The sequence below is a fragment of the Vigna umbellata genome, chromosome 2 (genome assembly GCF_029865625.1).
Source record: "Vigna umbellata cultivar VRB3 chromosome 2, Vumbellata_1.0, whole genome shotgun sequence".
In the NCBI taxonomy this organism is placed as follows: domain Eukaryota; kingdom Viridiplantae; phylum Streptophyta; class Magnoliopsida; order Fabales; family Fabaceae; genus Vigna; species Vigna umbellata.
In genome coordinates this window covers 52804455-52821612 of record NC_142166.1, presented here as the reverse complement: position 1 = coordinate 52821612, position 17158 = coordinate 52804455, and the positions used below count along the sequence as shown (strand labels likewise).

Sequence of the window (17158 nt, the reverse complement as noted above, 5' to 3'; positions counted from 1 at the left end):
GTTAAATATTTATCCAAAAACATGTCCGAAATGCAATATTGTAGTCATTAGTAATTAAAATTGTGTACAGATTTAAATTTTATTCCGAAATAACAATATTTTATTTGTCAAATAAATAAATAGTCAAGATGGATTGAATTCAATACGCCTTTTTTTTCATTTATTGGTTAATTCATTTAACATTTTTCTAAGTATGTTGTATAAATTCATTCTCTAAGAGTAATAAATAAATTATAAATGCTAAATTAACTGACTTTGAACAAAATTCTTTTATTTCGGGTAATTATAAAAATGTTCTTCACTTTAGACCTTCATTTGTATAATTGCGTCGAATTTAATATTTGTCCTCCACAAAAAAAAATCTAGAGATAATATATTGCATTTTATATGTTACAATTTCATAAATAAATAATTTCAGAAAAGACAATTTAGATAAACTCAAGTCAATTCCACTGAAATCGACCGGCGCCTAAAAGATCAGTTTGGTATGAGTAAACTTGTTATCCATCATTATGTTATTTAAATCAGTTTGGTAAGAGTAAAGTTCTCCCATTTTTCTTATCAACTCTTATTATGACTTCTACATAAAATATTGCAATTTTGTTTGTCCCTTGTATATGCTACTATGTAAGACAATAACAATAATGATTTTTAAGTTAGAAAAAAATAAACCTGTTTATTAAAGCAAGTCAAGAATTTTTGGAGTAGGACAAAAATGTCTCCTCTGTCTGTACGCTCCAACTCATTGGTACAATAAACAATTGGTGTGCTTCTAATAGTATAAAGGCAGAAGACCAGCAAAACTGAAACCATTCCTATTTCGTGTTCTGCCCTCAGCTGGGACTGTGCCAAGCCTTGCCCTAAAAGTTTTAGAATGAATAGATAGATGAGTAAATTATCTCACCACTATCGTGCCACTTGAAAAAAAAAGTGTAAGGAACTATGTTCTGCAACCTTTTAGTCCTCTGCAAATAGAAAACCTAAAAGATGGCTGGTTGGTGGCTGCTAATATGACAAATTAAATTGTTCAGCACTGCAAATTAAAGTTCAGCAGTCATGATGTATTCACCAGAACCAAATCCCTACAACTTCCACAAACCGTTGATTCATCCTCAGATATCTGCAGGGTCGTTGATCTCCTGTAAAGCAGCCAAATGTGCTTGTCAGGACAACATCATAATATCCAATTATACTAATAATTATGGATTGAAATCTGGAGAATCATGCATAATCATCTTGCTGTGTCATGATGCCAAAAGGCCTCAGTCTCCGTTAAATATGACCTGCCTCAATACTGCTTAGGCTTGCAGTCAGTCAGGCTTATCCAACCAATGATGACAAAAGGTTAAAAAACAACGACAAGAATCCCCATTATACCAGTTCTAACAAAGCAAACTCTTCCAACAAACATCCCACCTACAAACCCTCAAACACCAACAGAACAGGGAAAATAAAACCCATGATATGGTGAAATTTTGTAATAAGAGACTCCCAAAAAGCTCATACCGAAGTTAGTATCATACCTTATTTTCAATCGTCACCCCATCTGGAATTTCCAATTTCAAGTCAGGTTTTGCAGAAATAGTCACTTGCCCCTGAAAATCAGTGCTAATAATCAGATAAATGCAAGAAAATCATAACAAATAAGTTTCTCATATATAGCAGCTCAGACAACAAATTATATGAATCAAAGTTCACTGATTTTGAATGCTTACAATAAGTTATAATGACATTTGTATTATACTCTCAGTTCACCTAATTCCAATCTTCCATTCCATATCAAAAGCAAAAAATTTACCCAAGTTTATAATAAGCAGAAACCTTAGAGTCTAACAAGAAAATTTGTAAAACAGAAAAGAAGAGCACTACAATTTTTTTGGAAGGTACTGTCCGCTGTCAACTGATATCCGAGATTTATCAGTTTCAAATTAAAAATAAAAACTGATTTATCTCTTTTACGAATTACCCAGAAATTTTCCATAGTTGATTTGGGATAAATTTGAGTGTCAGAAATATAAAACCAATTGTGGCCTTCACCCAAAAGTTTATAGGCATTAACGTTGCATCAGAGCCTCTACAGTGTAACGTTCACGAGCCTTCATTTTCTAAAATATAGTTGATTTTCAGAAAGAGTGAGTTATTGTCCAGGGCTCTGTCTCTTCAAGTCCATTGGATTCTGGCATGAGAGGATGTGTTGCAGACGTAAAACAAATATTAGCATATATTTCATAGCTCAATCTTTCAACAGAAAGATGGTTCTTGACCATGAGACCAGAATTATCTTAAGATTTTTCTACTTTACTTGCACATTATAATATAGCTTCTACTCTATTCTGAAAAATACTAAATTATAATTTTTTATTATCAGATCCCCACTCTTCCAGCCCCCCTTGCACAACATTTTCCAAAAAAAGTTGGATACGCTTTGGAGAGGCTATGTGGCTGCCTCAACTCTTATGAGAACAGCTTCATTATTCAAATCTTTACACCACTATATCTGGGTTCTGCAAGTGCATGTCTTATTTCAGTCCAGGTCTCTCAACCCCGTTTTACTCGGTGAGTAGGACGAGCTCGGGGCTTTACTGGGCTGCAGTTTTAGAGTCTTTAGACATATCCAGTAATCCATGTTCAAGTGATTTTAGAGCTTCACGTAAATCTTCAGTAGTTTTGAAAATTTGCTATAAATTGGGTAAGATTAAAATCAATTGGAATATAAAGGCTCCTATAACTTACGACAAAAATCACAGATATTCAGAAAGGACAAAAGAGCAAGTATTCAACGTGACGCAGATGAACAGGGAAAGGAACGTTAATTGTACCTTCAAAGTAATATTAGATCCAAACCACACATCACCTCTCACCCTCAAACTATCCAGCTCAATGATGCTTGGAATGGATTTGAAACGACTTTGGAAGTCATTAATCTGAGAATAAAACACATATATAAGGTAATGACTGTGCAAAGATAAGACAAGAAAAAACTAGATTTCACCTTTTCAAATTCAGGTCCCAAGTCTATGACAGGATTTAAATGATTAGTTCTAGCTGGATTGCGAGTTAAAACACCTTCTCTACAAGTGTATAGATCCGACTGCAAGAATACATAATTGGTGAAAGGGAGTCAGTCATGCATGAAAACACAGTATGTTTTCAGTAACATTATTTGCGTATATACAATGAAGTCAGTGTCACCTGGAGAAGTAATAGATCTGATGTTACATCCAATGGAAAAAACCGAGATTCGGGCACGGATACACCAATTACATTGCCAAAGAACTGATGAAGAAAATACATTAAAAACAGCAATCAGTAACTTCATAGTTAGCAGAACTGATTGTCTCTTTATAACAGTCATTAGTTTATTCTCGCTTTCCCTCTCTCATTTTAAGAAGACAGGCCAGTGTCACACAACTTAATATTTAATTTAATCTAATTAAAGTATTTATAACACTAGTAGTGCTTAATGTTTTAGCAATACAAATGACCTTTAATACATGTAGTCACAATATCACATGAAAATCCTATTAACAAGCAAATGAACTTGCATGGCTGAACATTTAGAAGACATAATATGAACATGCATCCAAGATTGATAATGTGGAGCAGGGTTCAAAAGCTGAAGTGAGATAATTTAAGTCAATTGGAATTATAAAAAAACAGAGAAAGACAAGATAGGTGTAAGCTGAGAAAATTACATCCAGAAAAGCCACTTGCAACGAGAAAGGATTCAGCCATTTACATCAGCTATCTTTAAAGACACTAACTAGACTAACAAATCTGAAAAACTGACTCTTAACTGTCTTCATAATAAGTTAAGAGTTGGATCTGCCCACTCACAGCAGACTCCACCCAGTGTTTCGTGTGTCTCTCCTCAAAAGAGCAGTCCAGCCAGCTACTGTTATCCTGCCTTTACCTTCCACACTCAGTGAAGGATTAATTTTAGATGTTCATTATTAGACACCAGGACAAAGAACCAAGGAGAATTGGAAGTTCTAATCAAATGGAAGCACCTTCCAAATTCGGACAATAGTTGGGAAGGGCCTCTTCAATCAGCAAGGAATTTCCAGATTTTCACCTTGAGGACAAGATCAAACTTCATGGAGGGGGTATTGATAGGTTTGGCATTGTCTATAATAGAAGGAAAAAAACATGACAGTTAGGGCAGTTATGTCATAGCTGTTACAGACTTTATAAAAACAGTCTGTTTAGGTGGGTGGGAGGAGGTTGTGTCTTTTGTATCTAGTTTGGAGGAAAGGTTGTGGAGAGTGAGGTCTCTCGAAATACCTTAGTTGTAATAGAATTCTTGTCTAATTTCCTACTTCATTGGTAAGGAAATAGACCGTGTGGGGATAAAGTGTATCTTTCTGCCTGGACCTATCACATTAATTATCACATTAATAGAATAATGACCTAATGAGAGCTGGAAAATCATACCTTAAAAACTGAGGACTTCTCCTGCTTTAGTTCATCAGCATCAACAAATCTCTTGATGGCTCTTAAACTCACCCACCTGTGGAAAGGACAACACATGGAATTTAGCACTTTTGGTAAATTTTAATACATTGTAGAAGAAAAACCAGCATTTCACTCACATGTTTGTTGTATCGATGAGTTTGAAATTGTTCTTCAACTTCCACACATAAATCAGGAAAAATAAATTAAATCAGAAAAGAAACAGATTGCTGTAATATTCTCATAAGTCTTGTCAGAATTCAAAATAAATCCTCTAAAGCTATTACTTAAAATGATAAAAAAAATATAAATGCATGTAAAAGTTACAAAAATAAAATAAAATAAAAATTATAACTTACATTTTTATCTTGGTTGCGGGCAATCTCCCCAAGCTGCATAGATTACCAAACATATAATGTTTAGCCAAAGCTGTTCAAGTTAAATTATACAAATCATAGCACCATTTTAATAGGTTAATAGCAACCAAACTACCCGATTGTCTTATCAGAATTTAATCAGAATTTAATAAGAGCTACTAATGCACATCAAACAATAAGAAATTTTTTGCCCTATATTATCTCCAATGATAGTGAAAATTCCAACTTCCAACAAACTCCACTTCAGGATGGATGTTTTTGCCGTACATCTTAATATGCTTATATATAATGGCACACGATAAAACTCGCACAAATATTGAAGACAACTGATTAAGTATCACACAAGTCCAAGTCTGACACAAATATTAGTGACTAAAGGGAGATGTAAAAGTAAAGAAAATGAAAATATACCTTAAATTTCATTGCGGTTAAGACTAAGTTAAATGATTGGTTTGGTGTCACCTGGAAAAAAGAAAGAAAATGAAGCAGATAACTCATATTCCCTAAGAAGAGAAATGGTAGCAGTTCATATGATGGACACAAATAATTCTGCTCACCTCCATGCAATATTCAATATCATTTATCATCAAATGATTTAGTATATCTACAAGACAGTTAAGTTTGATAAAAATAAAAACATCTTAGTCTCAAAGCTAGGTTAGGAAATAAAGAGTAATGACTCCAAAAAATGTTGTCATTAATGATAAAAACTATATGAAGGATACTTGGATCAACAATTGTTGCCACATTGTCTGACTTCAACACTAGGATATACTCTTTACCCTGGAAAATAATATGAATAAGTAAGTGAAATATTCAATTATAGTCTTACATTGTCACAGTCGTAAAGTTCAACTTTAAGTCTCATACTTTCTAGATAAATTTTAACGTAACAGGACGACAGCTTAAGGTAGAAGTGCTAAACAGTATAAAAAGTTCATACCTGTGACAATAACGAATCAAGGGTTCCACCAGTCATGAGTGAACGGAACACCTCCACATCATCAAATGGATGCCTTAAAACATAGAATTAGTAGATTAGTTTAAAATGATGAAGTATTTATCATGAAAGCCAATTTGCAGGCAGTGGACTGCTCAATTCGATAGGTTGAAATATGTTAGAATGTAATTGGTCATTAAATACTACAAATTTGTTAATCATTAGGTCTTACAGATTTTAGTAAATTAGGATCATTGATCCCTAATTTTTAGGTAAAAATTTAATGTATTTGATTTTATACACTAGAAAAATACATACAATGTCGTATGCATTAGACACAACATCAGAAAATTTTTCTTTTATATCGTATCGATAGTTTTAGTGTTTTTTATCCCCCTCTGTTTTGTCTTGGACCATTACGTGCCCTTTCCTTTTGTCATTGAGTGCACTTTTTCTCCAGTGATCAAACTACCAGAACTGCCCTACTCCAGCAACCACTAAGCTCAGTTTGCCACTCTGTTCCACCACCTCACACACCCACACACAACTTCCCCGGCGTGTGCATTTTGCGCATCCGTAACAAAAGTAAGAAACAGAATGTAGTAGCTCGATCAACCGCGGAAGCCGAGTATAGGACAATGGCATCACTAACATGTGAACTTATGGGTGAAACAATTCCTTCAAGAGGTTAAATTTTGTGACATCCATACTATGAAGATGTATTGCGACAATCAAGTTGCTCTCCACATTGCATCAAATCCAGTATTTCACGAGAGGACTAAACATATAGAAATTGATTGTCATTTTGTTCGTGAAAAGTTGTTGACTAAAGAAATATGTACTGAGTTTATTGGGTCAAACGATCAACTGCAGATGTATTGACCAAGTCATTAAGGGGTCCTTGGATTGAATTTATTTGTTCCAAGCTTGGTACATACAATTTGTATGCTACAGCTTGAGGGGGAGTGTTAGGATATTTATCCTATTTTATCATCATTATATTGTGTCAAGGGTTACCCTATTTATCATGATTATATTGTGTCTAGGATTACCCTATTTATCATGATTATACTGTGTCTAGGGTTACTCTATTTATCATGTACTTTTGTATCAATTTATTTTTATAAATAGAAGATTGTGAGGGATCAATTAAGCCCTCTAGAATTATTTTACAGTTTAATTCTCAAGTGGAATAATAAAGAAATTTGAAGATACACTTTTTTAAATACACTAATTTGACATGCCTTTATGACAGATAAAAATCTAGGGAGGGAGAACTACACCACCAAAAGTTATTCGTTGTTGTTGGAGTGTCCAAGACCTTATAAACCACACATTAGAATCCCATACTTTAAATTTGGAACTCAAGTCCCATCCCTTGCAACTGGATCCAAACAGCGATCTATGTCACAGGTTCAAATCCTAGAAACAAACTCTCAGACTGCAGTGGAAAGGCTGCACATATCTACTTTCCCTAAAACCCACTAAGTGAGAGTTTTGTTCCTCACGTAACCCTTTATTTTTTACTCTATTTTCATGTCAAACCAAATTGAAATGTGAATTAAAACACTGTAAGCAAAACTGTAACTAATCCATATCTTATTAGTATTTGTAGATCATTTGTGCAGATAAAAAACAATTACGTATGGCCTGTCGCACAATATTTCGAAAGTCAATCACGTAAACAGAGAATGGCTAATCCAATTACTTTGCATTGTTTCCACACAACTAAATTATGGCTATAACATCTAGACTATATCAGGGGTAACACTAATAACAGTATTTTAACATGTCCATAACATAATAACAATACCATCAATTGGAGGGCATTCAAGCTGTATTACTCTATATACATGCACAGCAAGTTTAGAATTGAATTTAATAGGCAGATATTTATTTGAAGACATACATTTCCTCCTTACTGGAATGTTCACCCGATAATTTCAATTCTCCACTTTCACCCTACAAAATGTATATATATTATGATGTATTGGTCATGAGAAATCACAAATATCACTTAATCCGAATTAAAACAAATACAAACTGGCTTCAATGTGTGCACTTCAACACTTGATTTCGAATACTTCTCCAAAACCTATGGAAAATGAAGCTGAAGATTACAACAGTAGCTGAGGTCAACAATTATATACGGAAATTGATACGGCATTTCACCTTTAGAGAACTATCCCCAGTATCATTTTTGTTGAAAAGCAGCAAAGGAACCCTGCATCCATACTTGGAGTTGAGCATCTACCAAATCACAACAGAAAAATAGTAAGAACCAGACCAGTCAATGACAGCTGTATAGTATGTGCAAAATCTAAATAATTCATTAATAAAAAAGAGAATAATATAAGAAAATATGATTTTATCATAAACTCATACATTATGTATAAATGTCTCACCTCAATCTGGTTAATGATCATGTCCAGGAACGTCTGTCCATCACGAATATTAATTGCAGATCTACATGAGTCGAAACATTTTATAGGTGTAAATTAAATTAGTCATCAAGTATAAGGTTTAGCCTAATCCATGAATGGGGAGTACAAATGTAAGAAAGGAAAATAACTTTAAACACTTGATGCATATAAATAGAAACACATGTACTTATGCATGCATACGTAACACAATATAAAGTAAAAAGTACTAAATTGTTTCATAATATTTTTATTACATGTAGAAGAGATGAAAAACGGGTAGAAAACAGCAACAACACATGTACTTATTTATGCATGCATACGTAAACAAGCACATAATATAGTTAAAAGTACTAAATTGTTTCATAATATTTTGATTACATGTAGAAGAGAAGAAAAGGGGGTAGAAAGCAACAACACAAACAGGAGGGAAAATACATATAGAACAAATATGGTGTAAAGAAGGGCGAAACCCTTCAAAACAAAAGATCCAATTCAGACTTGACAAAGAATTGTCTGCCCTCGGCTAGGAAATTAAGTATAAAAACATATTGCTCAAACGAAACCAGCCTTTTTATGTAAAGCACACATTAAATGTAGAAGGCTCCACCAAAACCAAATTAGATGTAGACTAAAGTGAGGTGTTGGGTGAGTGGCTTACTTGGGACCATCAAGATCCATATTTCTTCCTTGGGCACCATTGAACTTCAAAACAACAAACTTGTCCAAAAGCTTCTTAGTTTCCTCTGTATCTGCTTTGGATGTGAAAATTGCTTAGGTAAAACTTTGTAAAAGGCGATAGGAAGAGAAAACAGAAAGCAAATAAGTTTGATTTGCAACTACTATTCAGTTTACCTTCGGGTAAGGGAGCTAAACTAGTACAGGGAACTACGGTTATGTCGACCTTATCCAAATCGCTCTTGCTCTTGCTCTTGCTCTTGCCCTTGCGCAGAGCTTCTTCTCTTTAATTCATTGGAGAATCAATTAAGTAAATACAACGGGGAAAATGAAATGAGAAAGAGAATTAGGTAACGCATGATACCGAGAATCGGCCGCAGCAGCAGCAACCTTGCTCTTCTCATGAAGCAGTGTTTTGGTAATCAAATTACAGAACAGATAAACAAATTGAACAGAATCGTTGGCGGGAACAGGATAAGCAATGCGGTTGTAGACATCGAGGGGCATGGCGGAGTCGACCAATGCAACAACGGGAATTTGAAGCTTGAAAGCCTCGTTGATAACGGTAGACTTGCGGTCGGTGTCGACAATGACGATGCAATCGGGGGACTGGGTGGGGCCGAAGACGAGCTTCTTGTTGCGGGAGCGGAACTTCTTGGGGCTGTAGCTGTTGGTGAGGAAGCCGCCGGTGCGCCAGAGGGAGCTGGTGGAGGAGGAGTAGGAACCAACCTTCTTGGTCATGAGGTTGAAGATGTCATCGAAGAGAGGGTTGGTATTGATGAACATGAAGCGGGCGTTGTGGCGGGCGAGGGAGGCGATGAAGTTGAAGGCGCTGCGCATGCAAATGAGGGTTTTGTCGGAGTCGATAATGGCCATTTTGTTGCGGAAGCCATAGGTGTAGCCCTTGAAATGGTGAGCAGCAACTCGTCGACCCACCTGCGCATTCGTGCTCAGCAGCTTCTGTATCACTATCGAATGGATCGTCATGCTTTTACTCCTTCGATACTCTCCCCCACTCCACTAGGGTTTTTCGATCTCTTTCTTTCGTCTTACAAGTTAAAAAGTAATCTATTCTTAAATTCAAATCAATTAAATTTACATTCATGTGCAAGTTAGTGATTGATATTTGAGATTTGGACATTGGAGTGAAAAGTCTATTATCTCATTATATGAATAGTTACCGTGATTAAATACAGATAGTTACAAAATAAATAAATAAATAAATTTTACTTTATGAAATCGTAATTATATACAACTTTTTTGTATATTTACGTTATAATAGATATTTTTTTAAACTTTTTTCTTAATAAAATACCCTAAAATTTATATACTATTTAAATTTATTTTCTCTTAAAAAAATTACTATTACATAAAGGCAATACACCATTTGTTGACTTTTTGTTATGTCATCCTTTAATTGGACATTTTTACGTAAAAAACAAAGAAAACTAATTTATTTATTTAATAAAAAATAACGGAATAATTCATATTTTAATATAGTTATACAGTTATTTTTTAAAATAACTGTCACATAATTCTTTCTATTTTTCTTTCCCCCATCATGCTTAGCATAACATTATAAACTGTTCTCTCTTGGTTGGAAATATTGTTGTATTTTTTTTAAGTGTTCGATGACTTAAATTTGTTATCTAAGCATCCTTTTTCTTCTTGGAGTTATTACTTACTTATCCAATGGTGGGGTTTAGGTGGAGGCTTGTGGGGGTCCTTCAAAGCTTGTGTGCTGTCATGAAGCATTTTTTCTGGATCGATTGGGTGATGGCTGCCGGACGAGGGTTCTCTGCTGTTCACAATTTCAATGGCATAAATCTCATTATCGAAAACATTTTTACTCATTAAATATAAAATAAAAATACAAAGCAAGAATGTTTCACACTAGTTAAAACTGGAAGATCCTACAGTTTTTTTTGCAGTGCAGGTGATCCTAATCCGATGACTGAGTGCTCTTGGAAATGACAATGGCGCCATCTACTCACACAAATGTTCCAAAATGCTACACTACACTAAGTTATCAAAGAAAATAATATAAAGAAAAGTGCAATTTGTGTGCAACTTTACATAATAAGATAGTAATTGTTCAGTTATACATGCACAGTCAGCTGGTTCCGTCATCTTTGGGGGCAGAAGAAGTGTCGCCTGGAGCAGATGCCTTCTTCGGGAAAATTGAGCCAAGCTGGATTCCTGTATTACCACTCTCCTGAGAACTTCCTTGGGCAGGACGGCCATCAGCTTTTAGTTCTTTCCTCTTCTTCGCCTTTTGTGCCCAACCAACAATGTTGTGTTGCAAATGCTCATTAAATATTGCCCTCTTATAGTGAGTTCCCATCTACAGTGTGAAATTATGGAAGTCAATGCAAAGAGGACACTACTTAAATTCATAATTAATCAGCATTTTAGTTTGAAAAGCTACGCAAGCCTACCTGCGTCACTATTGCATAGAGTGGCAGGGTGCTGTAGCTACATAATACCTGAATAAATACCCTGTAATCCCAATATATAGAAGGAAATGAAAAAAGAAAAGATTCAGCTAAATAGTTTGATAGTCACAAAGAAAGAATTCATATTGCTCAAAAGAAAATTGTTAAATTGTTAACAGTTACCCAATAACGAGCCTTGGAATAATGTATCGAACTTGCCCCATTATACACGAGTCAAACCCATATGTAACCTGAGAAGTGAGCGCCAGGGGCTTCATTATATTCAACACAACTACAAATAATTACCCCCACAACCAACTTATTCTTCAAGAGAATTATTTGCTTACCCATATCCAGAAAAAAAATGCTATCTCAAAGGCATTTTGGAAAAGGATAAAGTGAATTAAGAAGAGGACAACACGGGGCCGATGAAACCAAAAGTGTTCATCTGATGGCTGCACAACTAAGTCACCTTCTATGGCTGCATGTTTTTCAGCCACTTCATGAGCTAGTTGAGTTATTACATGCTCGAGCTTAGTGCCCACAGCAAGCAAAAGCTGAAAGAAATGCAAACCAGAATTATGAAATTATGAAGGGCAGATACAGTACGGGGACAATAAAAAAAATAAGGATATTCCAAACATAGAAAGCCTACTATTATGTCAACTTGCACGAACAAATAGATGCATGCCAGTGCAAACGGATTTAACAAGAAAGCACCAGTAGAAAGCCAAACACTAGCACAAATGTGACCTATCAACAAAAATAATAATTGGAAAATTGAAAAAACGAAAAGTCCCAAAGTAACCACTAACAAATGTCATTCTTAAGGGCATTTGTTTCAGAAGACAAAATAATACTAGTTGTTTCCAGGATCAAAATTCCTTCGAATAATACTCATAGGATAGGTATTCCTGAAAGCCTGTAGAATACTCATAGGAATGGTATTCCTGAAAACCTGTCCTGCCTACAGTCGGTACTCTTATGGCTTAAAAACTGATTGAGAAGAATGCTTGATTACAAATTACAAGACAAAAGCATCGCTAAAATAAAAAAAAAATCCTTCTACCCACCTACATCCCATTTGGTAAGATACGTCACATCGATAACTCCTGTTCCGGACTAAGCAGCAAGGGCCCAATTCACCAAACACTAATAATCGAAAAGCGCTGACAGCACCTCCTTACATTTCACTTACAAGGGGTTCTAGAATATTCAGCCAATAACGGAATCCACATTCTATGACGATTGCCTAGTGGCCACACTCAGCTACCCAGACATGAGTCCCAGTGAAGCAAAACAACAGAATAGAGCCCAAACAGAGACACAAGATACACGCACCCTTCCAATATATTGTTACTGATGCAGGTGTTAAGGTGCCTTTGCAAGTATATCTCCCCCTTTCTCTATCCTTCTTGTCCTAAATAGCAGGTTAAGATCTCAATATCTCAATAGTAATTTTGAAAAAACATCTTAAGAATCTTCCTACTTATTTCAGCATATTTTTGTTTTCTTTTTTAAAGGTTTTGGTGTAATTGATGTGATTGTTATCAATAAAATAAATCTTTATTTTCTTACACAGTTCAAGCCTTGTAAACCAATACAAAAACTCGTCATTAACCGTGAGCAAAAGGTGACCTTCCAAGATCTTTTGGAGACTGAGCTTGATTAACTTTAACCGAAAAAAGACTATACCTGCCTACCTGGTATGATTTGGTGGGAATGACACTAAAAATATGTCCGGAAATAAGTGTTAAGAGGCAGTCTTTTTTCCAAATACTAAAAGATACGATATTATACTAGTTACAGAAATTTTAAGGAAATTGTTGAACCAATCACCTTGTATCTATGCAGCAGTAGAAAATCAAGGTATGACACCAGTTTAATAGAAACAATAGTTTTGTACTGTATAGTTGCTTGATTTGATTAAGAAACTCCTTGCAAAAATGTAAACAAAATATCCCTCCAACAAAATTATTACAAGAAGGGTATGTAAGCCAGGTAAAATGAATGCACGGACATGTAACGTCCACTCAGAAAGGGTCAAAAATTTAATAAAGATACTTACAATGACAGGAACAAAAGCAATCCAGAAATATGTATGCCAACCTGGAAAAGTTAAGCAGACGTCTTAATAACAAGATACCAAGTGATGTTAATTAACATGCGCAAAAAAATATAACTTGATCAATTACTAGCTATAGGCAAATGTATATTGGTCAATATTGTTAACTGGCATGCTTGATATTCATCACCAAGTCATGCAAAATAATAGGCAAAAATATATTGGTCAGTATTGTTAACTGTCAAGTCATAAAAAATAATTCTTAAGCTCATTTCCTTTTCTACACCAGAATGTTATTTAAATTAACTTCATTACGAAATACACGAAGAGATATATAACACTACCACAGTCCATAAACAAGATCATGAGGTAAACATAAAAACATAAAACCGGGTTTTAGATGCCAGTCTTGACATTGTAAAGTGTCAGTCTAGGCAAAGACAATTAATTGATGACATACGAGAAGCATAACTTTATATCTTATAGCATACCATTGATATTGAGCAACAAGAAGATAACCACAAAGAGCCAAAGATACCAACTGCAAACACAAAATGTAATTGTTATTACAAAAGAACTGGCACTAAAGTTTTATTCGCAATTAAATGGTGTATAATTGTCATACACGCATAGAAGCAATAATATAAAAGAACTTACCTTATACCAACAACTTGCTTGAAATCATCTTCAAGGGCGCGAATCATGTACTTGTGAAAATTAAACTTCGGATTTGACTTGCAGTGGGTCTAAACAACAAGAAAAGATAAATTTTACTACTCAAGCATCGAAGCCATTGGCCAATAGCTAGCTGAGACATTACTATTACTAATTTGACAACAAATATGGCACACTAGAGCTTTACCATAATGAAACCATGTCGTAACGTCACATAATCTGATTTTGTGACAGATCCATAAAATTGCTTAGAAAAGGATATCTGAAAGAAGCAACAAATGATTAGGAGAGATAACTAAAAAGAAACAAAAATACTAAAAAGGCACTTGCTTAGCTTTGACTTTCCAAGTTTATTTGTTGTGTGGTGGAAGAAAATAACTACGCGGTGGTGATCAAACATCAGGGAAAAAGTGTATCAAAATTAAAAACAAGATCTAAAACGAACCAATATTTAAAAAACCTTTGATAAGATTGGAAGTATAAGATGGAAGTATACGGATTGAGGTGAAGCAAGACTGGACAAATACAATCATCAGGGATACCAAAGATATATGGTACATGTGCGGTTCCAGTATATAAAGCTTGTAAATGTTAAGGACCCAACCAAAGATGCAGCGGTGTATCTTTAAATTAGCCACAAAAGGCTTTTAATTGCCAAGGACCCAAAGATGACATCAGTATATCTTCATTTATTGTATTCATTAAACTTACAGACTATGGCAAACTTGAAATTTACTTACCATCCAACCGACTATAGCAGAATCTTTCCCAAAACCAGAAAAACGGCCCCTGATAAAATCATGCTGCTGAACATCGGTCACCTTTGGTTTCAGAACTGCATTAAACCAACGGGAGTATAAGTGGGGTAGAGGAAATAAAAAGATTTAAAAAGAACTACAAAATTCTTTGCAAAGGTGTGATGCTTTAGTTGACACAAAGTAAAATTAGGCGATACCAAAAGCATAAAGCATGTTATATTTATCAACAATAAAAAATGCACAGGAATAATAAAAGCAATTGAAGACAGAAAGAGGAGGATGCAGAAAGAATTGAGGAAAGGAAAGAAAAGAAATAATGTACCTCGGTCGGTTTCGTAGTTCTTTTTTGCAATTGAATCTTCCCAGTGTTTCCATTGACGAATCTGTATATAGAAAGAGAGTGATAGCATGAACAGAGAAAAGCGAGGAAAGTGAAAAAAGAAAAAAGAAAATAATTGAGTTGATGATGGGAAAGGGGGCATAGAACTCACTCTGGCACCTCCAAAGACAACGGTGAGTACGGAAAAGGCGACGTGTACGACAGCCAATACAAAAATGAAGATGTGGAGATGGTGCAGTGCTTCCACAGACAACAAAGGCACCTTATGCTGAAAAGTGAAAAGCGAAACGGGCGTGGGTGGGGTAATTCGAAGATGCGATTTAATGTTCATAATAGTTACAATTAGTGAGCGACCTTGCGAGCGCAGAACCCAGTCTCGGTTCCAGTCTCAGTCGCCTCAGCCTCGGAGTGGGGCGGCGCGTGTTCCGCCGCAGTGGCAGCGAGAAGGCGTCTGGGTGTTCCCGGGAAATAAAATGTCTGGAAATGAGATTCATGTTTGGGAGCGAGGTCAAGGCTACACGGAAGCATGTGGCGCGTGAAGGCCGGCGGAACGCAGATTTTGGTAATGCCATTTTGTGTAACCGTCAAAAGGAGGGAAATGAAGCCCAAAAGCATGAGCTCTGAAGCAGTGCAGAGATAGATCGTGAACTCGGATTTGAATTTGATCGAAACATGGGTGAGAAAGGAAAAGAAAAGAAAAGAAAAGAAAAGAAGAGAAGAGAAAAGAAAAGAAAAAGAAAAAGAAAAAGAAAACCTTCTTTAATCTTCTGCAGTGCTTCGTAGAGCGGCTTCTGGTCTTTGGCTTTGAGATATTTTCCGCCAAAATGAAGAAAGCGCTCTGCGGCGAGGGAGATGGCGACGATGACTGTGCATACGGCGGCCACCACCCACGTGGGAGTGAACTCCAGACTCTCTCCTTCTTCTCCTCCGCCACTCATGCTGCTAGCTCTCTCTCTCTCTACCCTTTCTGTCACTAGCAATCACCGTTCATCATCATACCACAAAACGACCCTTACGTTCTCTCTTTCTTTCTCTCGTCGCGCATTACGACAGCTGACCGACAACAATTCTTTTATTTTACATCTAAAATACACCTCTCATTCTAAATTTCAATCAGACATTTATTAATTTATAAATGTCACGTGTTAATAACTAATCCTGTATTAATAAAATAATCGTATTAATTACTTTTTCCCGCTGCACTTTTGTTGCCATTCCAAATCAAAACTTTCTAACAATCTATTTTCTCCCGATGATTGCTGAAATGAAATTTTCCTTAATCTAACTGTCAACGTTTCGCTCACTTCTCACCAACTCACAATCGACGATTATCAGATTAGTTGTCATTAATTTTATGATTAATGGAGCGTTTTAAGTTAATAGTGTTCTAATAATAATAACATTAAATATATTTGTTATTTGGACACGGTCTTATCATATACTACCACACAACACCACTACTGCTTCCTTCTATACTTAAAACGATTATGACTCCTAAAATCATTAAGGCCACAATTTCAAAACAATTACATCGATTCATGTTTTAGGATATATATAAAATAAAGATCTGTGACAAAATTTAAGCACGAATTATACTATTGGTTAAATGTTCTCCGAATTACATAGCTATAAGTGAGATCTACCGAACTTTGTCATTCCAAAATTAAAAAAAAAAAGTATATTCAAATTGCCATTAATCTAATGTTGTTTTAATTGGAACCTTTTCGTTCCTTTTAGTCGTGAATTAGTAATTAGAATTTAATGGAATATCATGTGAATGGGTGTAAAAATGCTTTTAGAAAATAAATACGGTCAGTTTCAATTTATTTTGAAGAAGAAAAAAAATACCTTTTTAAAAAAGTATTACAAAAATTGCTATTTTGAAAATGTAATTTAGCCAAATTAAATAGGGTGACGACGATTGGTGTGGCAAAGGAAAGGTCGTTGTTGCGTGTGATAGCAAAGAAGTAAGTGATTAGGTGTAGAAATGTGTTGCATGGGATGCCATCAAAATAAAG

At 35.2% G+C, this 17158-nt stretch overlaps 2 protein-coding genes across 3 annotated transcripts; both read right to left on the bottom strand.

The window, feature by feature from the left end:
• Positions 1–656: 656 nt before the first annotated feature.
• Positions 657–9915, bottom strand: LOC124832253 (UTP--glucose-1-phosphate uridylyltransferase-like). Of its 2 annotated transcripts, XR_015784477.1 has the most exons (20): positions 9232–9915; positions 9045–9151; positions 8851–8941; positions 8175–8235; positions 7942–8019; positions 7814–7864; positions 7679–7731; positions 5773–5845; positions 5555–5612; positions 5387–5433; positions 5241–5291; positions 4812–4844; positions 4593–4630; positions 4435–4510; positions 3193–3276; positions 2993–3091; positions 2820–2924; positions 1524–1595; positions 955–1139; positions 657–860 (listed from the first exon to the last, which is right to left on the bottom strand). XR_015784477.1 is itself a non-coding variant. In XM_088107507.1 (19 exons), the coding sequence occupies exons 1-19, from the start codon at positions 9852–9854 to the stop codon at positions 1113–1115; spliced, it is 1827 nt and encodes a 608-aa protein (XP_087963633.1). In that variant the 5' UTR covers positions 9855–9915; the 3' UTR covers positions 657–1112. The 2 variants fall into 2 exon arrangements, 1 of the variants encoding a protein (XP_087963633.1); XM_088107507.1 differs by having other exon boundaries at positions 657–1139.
• A 783-nt stretch (positions 9916–10698) lies between these two features.
• LOC124832249 (MLO-like protein 1) lies at positions 10699–16205 on the bottom strand. The gene is made up of 13 exons (XM_047306407.2): positions 15895–16205; positions 15495–15760; positions 15292–15408; positions 15123–15183; positions 14783–14877; positions 14230–14304; positions 14025–14113; positions 13859–13908; positions 13371–13411; positions 11650–11859; positions 11486–11553; positions 11306–11366; positions 10699–11211 (listed from the first exon to the last, which is right to left on the bottom strand). The coding sequence occupies exons 1-13, from the start codon at positions 16076–16078 to the stop codon at positions 10981–10983; spliced, it is 1548 nt and encodes a 515-aa protein (XP_047162363.1). The 5' UTR covers positions 16079–16205; the 3' UTR covers positions 10699–10980.
• Positions 16206–17158: the final 953 nt, after the last annotated feature.

Coding starts and splice junctions, on each gene's coding strand:
- LOC124832253 (XM_088107507.1), bottom strand. CDS start 9,854: ATGACGATCCATTCGATAGTGATACAGAAGCTGCTGAGCACGAATGCG. Junction 4,511..4,592: donor CTCATCGATACAACAAACAT/GTGAGTGAAATG, acceptor TCCTTTCCACAG/GTGGGTGAGTTTAAGAGCCA. Junction 1,596..2,819: donor GATCTAATATTACTTTGAAG/GTACAATTAACG, acceptor ACTGATTTTCAG/GGGCAAGTGACTATTTCTGC.
- LOC124832249 (XM_047306407.2), bottom strand. CDS start 16,078: ATGAGTGGCGGAGGAGAAGAAGGAGAGAGTCTGGAGTTCACTCCCACG. Junction 15,409..15,494: donor CTGGGTTCTGCGCTCGCAAG/GTCGCTCACTAA, acceptor TTCACTTTTCAG/CATAAGGTGCCTTTGTTGTC. Junction 11,860..13,370: donor TTGCTTTTGTTCCTGTCATT/GTAAGTATCTTT, acceptor CATTTCTTTCAG/CTTTTGCTTGCTGTGGGCAC.